This window comes from Leopardus geoffroyi, chromosome E3 (genome assembly GCF_018350155.1).
Source record: "Leopardus geoffroyi isolate Oge1 chromosome E3, O.geoffroyi_Oge1_pat1.0, whole genome shotgun sequence".
NCBI classification, from domain to species: Eukaryota; Metazoa; Chordata; class Mammalia; order Carnivora; family Felidae; genus Leopardus; species Leopardus geoffroyi.
This window is the reverse complement of record NC_059340.1, coordinates 24,128,970-24,141,959: the sequence shown is the minus strand read 5'-3', so window position 1 is coordinate 24,141,959 and position 12,990 is coordinate 24,128,970. Positions and strand designations below refer to the sequence as shown.

General features: G+C 46.0%; 1 protein-coding gene across 4 annotated transcripts in view; it reads left to right on the top strand.

Annotated features, from left to right (window-relative positions):
* Positions 1 to 12,990, top strand: part of OTOA (otoancorin) — a 76,258-nt gene that overhangs the window by 41,970 nt on the left and 21,298 nt on the right. For all 4 annotated transcript variants that reach the window (XM_045460738.1, XM_045460740.1, XM_045460741.1 and 1 more), the window contains 5 exons: positions 2,209 to 2,282; positions 4,807 to 4,942; positions 6,137 to 6,327; positions 8,455 to 8,548; positions 11,234 to 11,363. In XM_045460738.1, coding sequence (XP_045316694.1) covers positions 2,209 to 2,282; positions 4,807 to 4,942; positions 6,137 to 6,327; positions 8,455 to 8,548; positions 11,234 to 11,363 — 625 coding nt within the window. The remainder of the gene's footprint in view (positions 1 to 2,208; positions 2,283 to 4,806; positions 4,943 to 6,136; positions 6,328 to 8,454; positions 8,549 to 11,233; positions 11,364 to 12,990) is intronic.

The following is a 12,990-nucleotide window of genomic DNA, read 5'->3' as shown; positions in this document are numbered from 1 at the left end:
AGTAAAGCTTGGTGTATAATCCTTTGAGGTCATTGGAAGACTATGCAAAAATTTCACAAAGCTCTGCCATTCCATTTGGATTGTCCATTGTGTCATTGGTTCCCAAATGTGAGCATCAGCATTACCTGGAAGGCTGGAGTTGTTTGATGGGTATAAAGTTTCAGTGTTGCTAGATGAATAAGTTCTAGAAATCTGCTGTGCAGCTCTGTGCCTGTAATTAACAATATGATATTGTGCACTTCAGAATTTGTTAAGAGGGTAGCTCTCACGTTAAGTGCTCTTACCACAAAAACAGAAACAAAGAGACACGAGGAAACTGGGAGGTGTTGGATGTGTCTGTTACCTTGCTTGTCATAATGGCATCACGGCGTTTGCATGTGTCCAAACTCATCACAGTGTACCCGTTAAATATGTGCAGGTCATTGCATATCAGTATTCCTCAGTGAAGCTGTTAAAAACACACAGAATAAAAAAAGAAAAGCCAACGCAGATTACAGAGCCTCACTGGCAGTTTCCCTTCCCTTACAGTAAGCCTGGGGTGAAGCCTCCTAATTGACATTTCCAGCAGTTCCCTGGTGAGAACTATTGACCCAGGCAGGGAGGAAAGCAAATTATTTCTGGAACCTGGACCCCGGCATGGTTGTGTCCTTTATACTCATCACACCGATCCAATGGATGGAGGTCACACCCACTTTGAGGAAGACCTACACGTTCAAAGAGGAAGAATTGTCCCGACAAAGCTCCTGACCTAGAATCCTCCCATTCTCAGGACGTTCAAATACCAGTTAATTAGAAAATTTGCCTTTATTGATTACATTTTTGCTGAAAATACATAATTATCATAAAAAAATAAGACAATATAGAGAGAGCAAATGTTCCCCCCATTTCCCCTGGAGCAGTGATTCTCAGAGCATTGTTTGGCCAAATCTGGAGACACTTTGGGTTGTTACTCCTGGGGGAGATGCCACCGGCATCCATTGAGTAGAGGCCAGGGATGCTGCTTCCTAACTACAATGCAGCCCCACACACAAGGACTCTCCAACCCAAAATGGCAAAGGATCTAAGATTGAGAGTCCCTGCTCTTAAGGTAACCACAAGCAAAAGTTTGTTACCAACTTTAAAATTTTTTTTTTTTTTTTGGTGTGTATAAAACATATGTACGTGTAATTAAAAAAAAAAAACCACAAATGAGTTCATACTATATATACTGTGCTGTTTCGCTCTGTAACATGGGTGTATGTATATAAAATAGGACCTGGCCATCATTCCGGTGTTCACAGATACAAGTCTACCTTATTGAAACAAAATAGTTGCACAGCACTCGGTTATGTGGATATACCACAGTTTATGTCACCAATCCCAAACCCAGAGACAGTCAAGTTGTATCTCTGTTAAAAGGTAAACTGAGGAGTATTAAAAATTTTAAGAGTTAATTTGAGCAAAAAATCGATTAGAATCAGGCAGCACCAAACAGGAAGTGGTTTGGAGGGCTCTGGAAAGACTTATAGAGAGAAAGTGCAGATGCAGAGAAAGGAAATTATTTGACTGGCTGTCGCTTAAAGCCCAGTTGGCTCTTTGTGATGGTTGTTGTCAGTGCTTTGATTTCATAACCTCGAGGCATTTACAGACTTAGATTTTGGTGTGCTCACTGAGGGCACCGTGTCATTAGGGCCACATTAGTCTAATGGCCTCCTTCTTTTAAAAAAAAAATTTTTTTTAACGTTTATTTATTTTTGAGAGAGACAGAGACAGAATGCGAGTGGGTTAGGGGCAGAGAGAGAGAGGGAGACACAGAAACCGAAATAGGCTCCAGGCTCTGAGCTGTCAGCACAGAGCCCGACGCGGGGCTCGAACTTGCAAGCCTCGAGATCTTGACCTGACCGAAGTCGGCTGCTCAACTGACTGTGCCACCCAGGTGCCCCTAATGGCCTCCTTCTTTAATTAATCTAATATCTTACTTCCTTGCAGTTATAAGCAAAACAGGGGAGCATTCTCAGACTTCAATTTTTGTATTCCCTTTGTGATTGCCTCAGTTTTCTCATCCATAAACTGGGCACAGTAGCAGTACCTACGTCATAGGGTGTTTTATTAAATAGAAAGTAAGCGTATACAGAGCACTTAGCACAGTGCCTGGCCCACAGAAAGCACAGTCTGTGTTTGCTCTTATTACTACAGGACTAGATTCCTAGAACTGCTTTAATCTTTCAGGTTAATTGTTTGGCGTGGAAATACTGGGAGGTCTCCAGATCCTCTCTGCCGCCCTTCCTCTTGGCTGCCCTCCCGTAAGTGAACATTGGCTCCCCTCTCGGGCCCAAGAGTGAGATTGGTGGGAGCCATCCAAGTCATCTACCCCCGGGTTTTTGTGAGGAACCAGAGACAGAGTGGAGAGTGTCTTCTACGGTGAAGCCCTTGCAAATCAGGATTTAAATTCTGAGTCCCACGTAAACGTTTCAGACAGGCGCTCTTGCTTTTTTTCGGTTATTTAAAAACCAAAGCCAAAGCAACCCAAGCCTGAGTGAATGTCCTTGACACAGGTCCCATCTGGGCTGGCCTCTCAGCTGTGCCAGGCTCCAAAGTGATCAGGGCTAATGTAAGTCATGGGGATTTTTCTCCTGGTATGTGTGGGCATTCAGACGTGGGAGGGCGCAGCCCTGCTTTTCATAGTCTGGACACTCTTTCCTCTTCTATTTCCCTCTTCCTTCTCTTGCTGTTAATTGCCCTCATTTCTTCAAAAAATATTTACTGAGTGCTTACTGTGTCCTCAAAGATAATTTATTTTCCCCCGTACAAGAGCTTACAATCTTGGGGAGGGGGAATAGACAAGCATGAAGTCAATTATAATGTCAAGTTGCTCTTTGGTTGAAAGTGATAAAGCCTTAGCTCAAACTGGCTTAGACAGTAAAAGGCAGTTTTGGTTCCAGGTAACTGGAAAGTCCAGGGATAGACTTCAGGCATGGCTGGATCCAGGGTCTCAGTGGTCATCTATCTGTCTTTTAACCCAGCTTTCCTCTCTAGGCTTCTCTATTAGACAACTTCTTTCTCTGTGGTTGTGTCTGGCCGATTCAAGGTTATATCTTCCTGGTTAAAAGACTTTTTCCCCTCATCCTTCTCAATAAGTTTTGAGTCTGACTGAGATTAGGGGAGATGGGTAACTTTGACTGGCTTAGTTTGGTATTACATCCCCGGAGCCAAGAGTGAAGCAGGGTCCACTCCAAACCGCAAGGTTTTCGAGTGAAGCGGGTGGTTCTCTAAGAGAGCCAGATGCTGCTACCATGGGAAGGAGTGAAAGGCACAGGGCACGGAGGGGGACTTGTCTCCTTCCGACTGGAGAGTTGGAGGAGACTAAAGTAAAGCTCAGAGAAGGAGCTTGCATTTTGGAGTTCGAGATGGACACTCCAGGCAGGGGCACAAGGGATGTTTGGTTCAGTGAAGCACTCTGGGGAAAACATGGTGTGTGTCTGCAGAGTAGCTGGGAGAGAGAAGGCCAGAGAGGTAAGGGACAGTCCAATCAGGGAGGGCCTCTGTGACACCCTGAGGTATTCCTCCTGTATTCCTGGCACGATCTTCAGGTTTATGTTTCAGAGAGATGGTTACCTCTGTCCATGCAGTAGATGGACAGGGGGCCTGGCTGGAAGGAGGGAGACAGTGAAAGCTTGTTTCTACAGCCTGGCCCTTGGCATGGCTGTCTCTTTCCACTCATCCACATCCCAGCTTAAATACCTCTGTCTTAGAACGGGCCCCCCAGCTGTCCTTACCATCATTCTCCACTGCAGAACCATTTTCATTTATCACTGGCTGAAATGGCCTGTTTTATTCACTGGTTTCTGTTGTCTTTACCCTACTAGGATGAAGTATCCTGAGAGCGAGCACCTGCCCCTCATGTCGTGTTCATGCCCAGTACAGTGCCTGGCAGGCAGCAGAGATTTGCTGAATGAATGAAGAGATAAATAAAACCCCAGTACTGCGAATGGAGAGGGGAGAACAGATTTGAGTAATACAAAGTTGGTAGCAATGACAGATTTGGGGTTAAAGGGAAAAAGACATCTGGGATGGCATAGAGGAAGAAGAACCTGTAGAATTTGGTTTTGGAACAGTCTAGTGATCATGATGAGTAGGCCGTATGGGTCTAGAGCAGTCTTTCTCAACTTTTGTTTCATTATTGCCTCCCTAAAGGGAACAATTTAATTTCTCTGGAATGAGAGAATTTATCAGGAATAAGATTTTGTTGAATAGAGTTGAGCTTTAGTGGGTCACAAATCATTGTAATAACTAAGATTGTTTTTTCACTCCCTCTCTCTACCTGAACCGGTTTTTCCCCCTTGGGGGCCATATTGCCTCTGTTAAGAATACATGGTCAAGAGTTTGGGGGATTCTACCCCGGAGATGCCAGAATTGGGTGTCATTTCTCTTACTTTCTCCGCTCTCTCCTTGTCTTTCTTACTTTCTATTTTATTCTCTCTTCTTTGTCTCTTCTCCTTTTTCTCTTTCTTTCCCTTCATCTCCCCTCAGCCAGTCCATCAGTCAACATATGTTTATGGAGACCCCATTCCCTGATCATTGCTACTGGGGCATAGAAGAGAAGCATGATGGGAGTTTGCTTCCCGCTCATAGGAGAGGGGCATGGCGGGAAGAGGAGCGTGATGGGTGGGAGGCTTGCTACCTGCCAAGAGGAGCCACATCACTGGGGAGAACAAACGTGTAAAGAATGGTCCTGGGATAAGCTCTTGGGCATGTGAAGGCTGATTTCAGGGGCAAATGCAGAACAGCCACTGTTCCCTCCTCTCTTATTCTTCTGTCTCTTTCCAGGGCTCACTACCTGGCTTCTGTCCCAGCTTCCCAGTGTGTGCCCTTTCTGATCAGCCTGGGGAAGAGTCGGTTGGACTCCTTGGTTTTAGATACCCACAAGAAGAATTCAGTCCTTAGGAAGGTACAGCAGTGCCTGGTAAGGAAACTCTTCCTGGTTGGCACTTTCCCTGGGGTCCCTTCCCCTCTGGGTATCTTGGCCATCCTGGGGAGCCCTCAGGGAATCTGGCTGGGATCTTGAGCTTGTGGTGATGGCCAGAAGTCTGACTTGTGGGTCTCGAAGCTGGTCCTGGAGCCCTGGGTGGGACAGTCTTGGCCATTGGTTTTGAGGACTGTCATCCTGGGACTTGAATGATGGGAGGCTGGTGTGGGGGACTAGAAAGATCACAGTACACAGAGTCTGGGATCTAGACTGGCCTCTGGCAGTGATTGTTTGCGTGGCTTCCAGCAAGCCACTCCCTCTCTCTGAGCCTCAGTCTTCTCATCCCTAAGATGGGTACAAGAGCACTTCCTGCACAAAGTTATTGAGGGCATGAAATAGGCAATATATTCAGTGCCAAGGCCCAAAGGGCGGACTGTCTGAGTGTAAATCCCAGCCTTGCCACTGGCTAGCAGTTTGTCTTTAAAAAAGTGAATAATGCAGGGGCACCTGGGTGTCTCAGTCGGTTAAGCATCGGACTTTGGCTCAGGTCATGATCTTGCCATTTGTGAGTTCGAGCCCCATGTCGGGTTCTGTGCTGACAGCTCAGAGCCTGGAGTCTGCTTTGGATTCTGTGTCTCCCTCTCTCTGCTCCTCCCCTGCTTGCACTTTGTCTCTCAAAAATGAATAAATGTTAAAAAAATTTTTTAAAAAGTGGGTGATATTAGTACTTATCCCTTACAGTTACTTTGAAGATGGAGATTAAGACCTGGCATGTATTAAGCACTCAAATGTTACCTACTTTGGTCATTTGGGGAAAGAGCCTTAGAGGCTTTCTAGTCCCATCCACAGTTTGAGGTGCTGTTTTTATTATTGTTGTAGTATTAGAATGGTTGTTGAACTCTGGGGTGACCTCCCAGCAGTGGCACCAGTGATGACGTCAGCCCTCATTTATGGAGTGTCCACTATGTGGCGAATCTTCTGCCCTCACCGGCCCCTTGGTGGGGCCAATAGCTCCCGAGGCCTGCATCCCTGGGGTAAAATCAGACCCTGTGCTGTCATTACTAGTCCATGGTGGGGCGGGTGATTCAGATCCTGGAACCTTGACGAGGTTTGGGATCGGGATGGGTTGTCGAGGGGTCACGGTCTTGAACCCTGCTGGATCTTCCCATCAGCTCCACTTGTCGGTTTCAGAACAACTCCGTTGCCGACGAGTTCATGGTAGACATCGTGGGGGACCTGCTCTGCCACTTGCCGGCAGCCACCATCTACCACGGGGTCTCCCCCCGGGCCTGGGCCACAGCCCTGCACAGACTCCGAGACTGCCCGCACCTCAGCCCGGAGCAGAAGGCTGCAGTGAGGCTCAGGCTCCTGGAACAGCAGGGGTGAGGAGGGGCTGGGGCTCGCTTTGGGGTGGGGTGCAGGCTCTGGGGCACCGAGCCCTGGTGCTCCTGCCCTTAAAACAGAGAGAGATGAGGCGCCTGGGTGGCTCAGTCGGTTAAGCTTCCGACTTCGGCTCAGGTCATGAATTCACAGTTCGTGGGTTCGGGTCCCGCATCGGGCTCTGTGCTGACAGCTCGGAGCCTGGAGCCTGCTTCTGATTCTGTGTCTCCCTCTCTCTCTGCCCCTCCCCTGCTCACACTGTCTCTCTCTGTCTCTCAAAAATAAATAAATGTAAAAAAATTAAAACAAACAAACAAAACACAAAAAACAGAGAGAGTCTTGGGGTGCCTGGGTGGCTCAGTCGGTTAAGCCTCTGACTTCGGCTCAGATCATGATCTCACAGCTCGTGGGTTCAAGCCTCACGTCAGGCTCTGTGCTGACTGCTCAGAGCCTGGAGCCTGCTTCGGATTCTGTGTCTCTCTCTCTCTGCCCCTCCCCAGCTCACACTCTGTCTGTCTGTCTCTCTCTCTCTCTCTCTCAAATAAGTACCATTAAAAAAATTTAAAAATACCCCGAAAAACCCAGAGAGAGTCTCTAGTTTAGGGCAAGGTTAGATGCTTATGTTTATTCTAGAAGGGTCTGGCTTACATTTATTCTAGAAATGTGACTTTTTTTTGGCCTCAGATGCCCTGTAAAATGACAGTAACAGTGGCCACTCATGTGGTTGTCACCAATACATCTTGGCTTATGTAAAGTTTTTGGACCGATGGCACTTTACAATTGCAGGGAGGTGGCATTATTGTTCTTGTGAAATAACAATGGCAATAATAGTAATGCAACTAATTGAACTACTGTCAGCTCAGTGGGGGAGCTCTCTGGAGGAACACAGAACTGTTGTCTCTCATGTAGAGTCTTCTGAAGTTAGGGCAGATATTTGAGTAGGGCCTAACCATCAGTCAGCGGTTAAACAGCAAATGTTTGTGGAGCAATTACCATGTCCCAGGCACTGCCCTTTTATATACAGTTTAAGATCATGGACTCGGAAGGCCGACTCCTTGGGTTAAAATTTTGTTTGTATCATTTATTGTGTGTGTGACCTGGGAAAACCTACTTAATCTTTTTGCACTTTAATTTCCTTTCTTTTAACATTTTTTTTAAAGTTTATTTTTATTTATTTTGAGAGAGAGATAAAGAGCAAGCAGGGGAGGGGCAGAGAGAGAAGGAGACAGAATCCCAAGCAGGCTCTGTGCTGTCAGCTCAGAGCCTGATGCGGGGGCTCAAACTCACGAACCGTGAGATCATGACTTGAGCTGAAGTCAAGAGTCGGATGCTTAACCGACTGAGCCACCCAGGCACCCCATGCACTTTAATTTCTACACCTGTAGGACGGGGACAGTAGTGGAAGAAGAAGGGGAGGAAGGAAAGGTTGTGATATAAATGACAGAAATTCAACAATTCAATTCAGGCTAACAAAAGGGAATTTACTGAGTTCAGAAATAGAATGTAACTAAAAACTGCAGGGGTATACTTCACACATGACTGGATCCAGAGGCTCAAGCGATGTTGTCGGGAATATGCTCCTCCCATCCCTCAGCTCTGTGTTCCTTGGTGTGGCCTTTATTTTCTGCACTTGGTAACAGGAACCGCTTCCAATGTCCTCTTTACTGCTGGGGATACCAGAAGAAAGAGAGTCTAGTTCCAACAAAATCCCCAAGGGTGGCTCGGTGTCCTGCATGTGATATCCTGCATCACGTGCCTGTTTTCTTGGTCGGGGAAGTGGGACTTGTCCACGTATGAAATCTGTTCCTGCAAGAAAAGATTGCTGGGAGGGGCACCTGGATGCCTCAGCTGGTTGAGCGTCTGACTTCAGCTCAGGTTATGATCTCACAGTTTGTGGGTTTGAGCCCCACGTCAGGCTCTGTGCTGACAGCTCAGAGCCTGGAGCCTGCTTCAGAGTCTGTCTCCCTCTGTCTCTGCCCCTCCCCCACTCGCGCTCTGTGTCTCTGTCTCAAAAATAATAAACATTAAAACACAGGTTTTAAAAATTAAAAAAAAAGAAAAGAAAAGGATGCTGCGAGCCAGGGACAACAGCATGGTTTTCCAGTTCACTGCTTATCATCTCTTTGTAGGCTCCCCGGGAACTGGACAGCTGAGACTACGAAGGACTTGGGACCCTTTCTCGTACTTTTCTCAGGAGATGAATTAAGCTCTATTGCCACAAAGGTACTTCTGTGGGGTTTACTGCCCCTTTGCTTTCTGGAACCTATCCTCCCTGCTTCACAGGGCTCAGATGTTTCCAGCTCCACTCCAGGATGTCTGAGGTTTGGGGAAAGGGAGTGAGGCAACAGCGAATCCAACTCTGGGCTTTTCACATGGCCCTTCAGACAGATGTGCACAGGTGGGAGCTGTTAGCTACCACTCTGCTCTCCATGAGCTTCCCACATGCATGCCTGTTCAAGGGCTTACACCTTCCAGTGCCATAGGCACATGCACACTTCCGTCCAGTGTGTATAATCACGTGCACAAACACATTTAATCCAGAACCAGAACCTCATGGGGCATTGCCTTTGGGCACACGCTTTGCTTGGAGCAGCTCTCCAAAATTAGACGGTCTAGACTAAGAGTCATGCCAGATAAGCATAAATGCCTCATCTTTTGCTACATAACGAAGCCACACAATCTCACTGGCATACAGCAATAAGCATTAATTTCTTGCTGACTGGTCTGCGGGTCACCAGGACAGTTCTGCTTCTGGGGCCCAGGCTCCCTGGGGCTCGTTCTTCTCACCACGAAAGTCTGAAACTCCAGGAAAGGGAGCACCGAAGTGCAGTTTTTCTAAAGCCTACACAGGGAAATGGCACACTGTCACTTTCCATTGGTCAAAGCAAGTCACATGACTGAGCCCAACCTCAGGGCGGGGATAGGAAGTAGTCTCCTTCATGCACAAGTGGAGGGTGGGGAGGGAGTGAATGTTTCCTGGACAAGACTCAGATGGACTGCAAGGCACGTCCACGTGCTCTCATCCCTGTACATGCACCTGCAAGACGTACATTGTCACCTGTGCTCAGAAGGACCTGAATGTGGCCTATCACCCAGGTTCACACATATGCACAGCACACATTCCAGTGTCCATGCATGGTAAAATCATCTTCTGGTGTGTCCAAACATATAGTCATAAGCAGCAGATGTATACATACATATATATATTATATATATATATATACACACACACACAGACATATACATATATATATATATGATATACTTATATGTGATATACTTACGTATTATATACTTATTTTCTAAAGATCAACTTTTGAAATGGAAAACGTTTTGTCTCCAGATGGTTACATCTCAAAAACACAGTGTAAGGTAGGGTTAAAAAAAGGCAAGTTGCAAAAGAATATGTATAGTAGGATACTAAGTAAATTAGCAGATACTAGTTAAATTTTGTTTTCACTGTGAAAATGCTTTAATGGTGGGGTTTTTTTCCCACTGTGGAAATAGTTACATTAATTTTAAGTACATGCAAAACAGTTCTACACGTAATGGTTAGTGCTCAATTCAGGGTGATGGTTCGTTCCTTCTCTGGAAGGAAGGAGACCAAAGAGTGAGGCAAGGACCCATCAATTATATTTGTGATGTTTAATTTTTAAGCTAGGTTGTGGGTACATGGGTGTTGTGTTGTATTATTCTCTCTACTTTTTTTTTAATGACGGAAATGTTTAATAAAACAAGTAGTACATGCTCCTGGTTAAGAAATTTCAACTGTACCAGAAGCTACAAGATGACAGGACGTCTCCCTCCCACTCCCTAGCCTGCCTCCCCAAAGACAATTGCTTTTCCTAGATTCTTCTGCATCCTTCCAGAAAAACCCTCCTCCTGCTTATATGTGTTCTTCCTTTAAAAAATGCAAAATGGAAAATACCATTCACTCTACTGTGCATTTTGCTTTTTAACAGTTAACCATGTCTCTTGTGAGTTGCATGTGACCTTAGCTGCCCATGAGAATCACTGGAGAGATTCTAAAAGGACACATACATGGCCTCCACCCCAGGCCAATTGTCTTAGAATCTCTGGAGTGGGGCCTGAGTATATGTAGATTTCCCAGGTGATTGTCACCTACAGCCAAGATGGAACTACTGGCTTAGAATGTGACTCAAATTCTGAAGGTTAGAACAGAAAGAGGAACTCTCGAAACCTGAGGTGCATTCTCTTTGGACCGAGTGGGACACAGTGATGCACAGCTGTGTGAGCGAGTTTGACGAATGCTCTGGGCTCATGAACACGTCTACCAATGAGATCTTGAGTCTTGACAAATTGCATTGGTTCTAGATTAGAAATGGTACCTTCTCCAGGGTACCTCTGGAAGCCGCTTCATTGCTGGTTTCCACCCAGAATCAGACATAACCCTCTTTTCCTCTTTTTTGATGATAAATAGAAAGTTTAGTAAAAATTTAAAAACAGTACCAGATCAAAATGGGGTAGGCTCACCTACATTTTTAACAGAAATTATCAGGTTGCTCCAGTAATGATGCACCATTTAACAGTCCCATAGAAAAATAAATGTGTGTATTTACTGCATTTGTTCAGCATTAAGTAATAGTTTTTTTTTTTTTTTTTTTTTAGGTAATATCACTTTATTTTATTTTTGGCAGTCTGATAGGTAAAAAACAATATATACTCGTGTTATTGAACATTTATTGGATGCTATTGAGGTTAAGTATTATTTTATATGAGTCTTCGTAGAGAACAAATTAGTTGAGCTAGGAGATAAATTTATATAAGAAGCTGCTATAAAAGAAAAACAACCCCTGAGGGAGTCAGTAGTATCACAGTTTAAGTCCGTGTTTAATGTGCTTTAATTATTATTCATTCCTCCTCCTTCCTCTTCTTCCCCCCACACAGTTTCCTGATATCCTTCAACAAACAGCTTCCAAGATGGCCGGGACTTTGCTCCCCAAAGAATTCCTCTGGGCTGTCTTTGAATCTGTCCGGAACAGCAGTGAGAAGAGCCTCAGCTCTGACCCCAGCCCTGGTGAGTTTCCGGGGTGTCTGAGCTGGAGCTATGGCGGCAGTGTTTGGGCTGAGTCCCTGGCATGAAGAGGCCTCCTCGTCCAGGGGGCTGGTTGAAACGTTTGCAAAGCAGTGGCATGGCAAAAAGCCATAGACCAAAGAACTACACCTTTGGAAAAGTGATTTGGAATCACGTCTTCCACTCCTTCCCCAGGCCAGTGGGTTAAATGGTGAACGCGTGCAAAACACATTTCAAAAAGATTGACTTAAAGGGTCTAAATGGCTGAGTGACTGGGCATTGCAGTGCTGGGGCCAGGCTGGCCGGTGTGAACCTTGGATCTGCTGCTTACTGGCTGTGTGCCTTTGGGTAAGCCCTTTAACCTCTCTGTGCCTCAGTGTTCAACGTCTGTAAGATGGGGACAATGAAAGTCTCTACCTCATTAGGTTATTATGAGAGTTAATGGATTTGAACCTGTAAACGTGTTCACAACATTGCCTGGCATGTAGGAAGTGCTCAGTAAGTGTGAGACACTTTTATGACTTCTGTGCACCCACGAAGCACAGACTTGTGCCAGGCAGGAGGAGGCAAGGTTAATCGGACCCAATCATAATTGTAATAATAATCATTGGCAGCCAGTGCTCCCTTGCTTTCCTGCAACAAATAATTACTGAGCGCCGGCTCTGTGAACAAAACAGACAAAAATCCCTGTCCTGGCAGAGCTTACTTTCAAGGGACCTGGGGGGGAGGGCAGGTGCCAGACAGTATAAATCACACACACAGTAAGTAAAAGACGTAGTAGATGGTGTGATGATGAGTGCCAAGAAGGAAGATAAAGCAAGGGAAGGAAGGGGGTCAGGGGGTGTGGGGTGGGGGATTATAATTTGAAAAAAGATTTCCGATTCTGTGTCTCCCTCTCTCTCTGCCCCTCCCCTGTTCATGCTCTGTCTCTCTCTGTCTCAAAAAGAAATAAACGTTAAAAAAATTTTTTTTTAAATAATAATTTGAGGGGCGCCTGGGTGGCGCAGTTGGTTAAGCGTCCGACTTCAGCCAGGTCACGATCTCGCGGTCCGTGAGTTCGAGCCCCGCGTCGGGCTCTGGGCTGATGGCTCAGAGCCTGGAGCCTGTTTCCGATTCTGTGTCTCCCTCTCTCTCTGCCCCTCCCCCATTCATGCTCTGTCTCTCTCTGTCCCAAAAATAAATAAACGTTGAAAAAAAAATTTTTTTTTTAAATAAAAAAAAAATAATAATAATTTGAAAAAAGAACGGTGGATGCGGGTTTCACTGAGAAGGTGACATTTCAGTAGACTCAGGGAGTGTGGGCGTGGACTGCGTGGACACGTAGTGTTGGACTCTTACGGGCAAATAGAAGTGTAACAGGAACGAGAAGGGATGGAAAATGAGAGGCCAGTGTGGCTGGAGCACGCGAGAGGCAAGGCCACGTGGGGCCGTATAAAGGAAGTCCTAAGGACTTTGTCTTTGTCCTGGGGTTGGGGTGTCATGGGGGAATCGAGCAAAGAAGTGTCACAGTCTGATGTAGGTTTACCTCGGGTGGTCCTCTCTCCGTGCCCGGTCTCACCTCACCTCTGTACTATGATGTGGGTGCTCTGCTTGCTCCCATTTTCTTGACATGGGAAACTGAGGTTTAGAG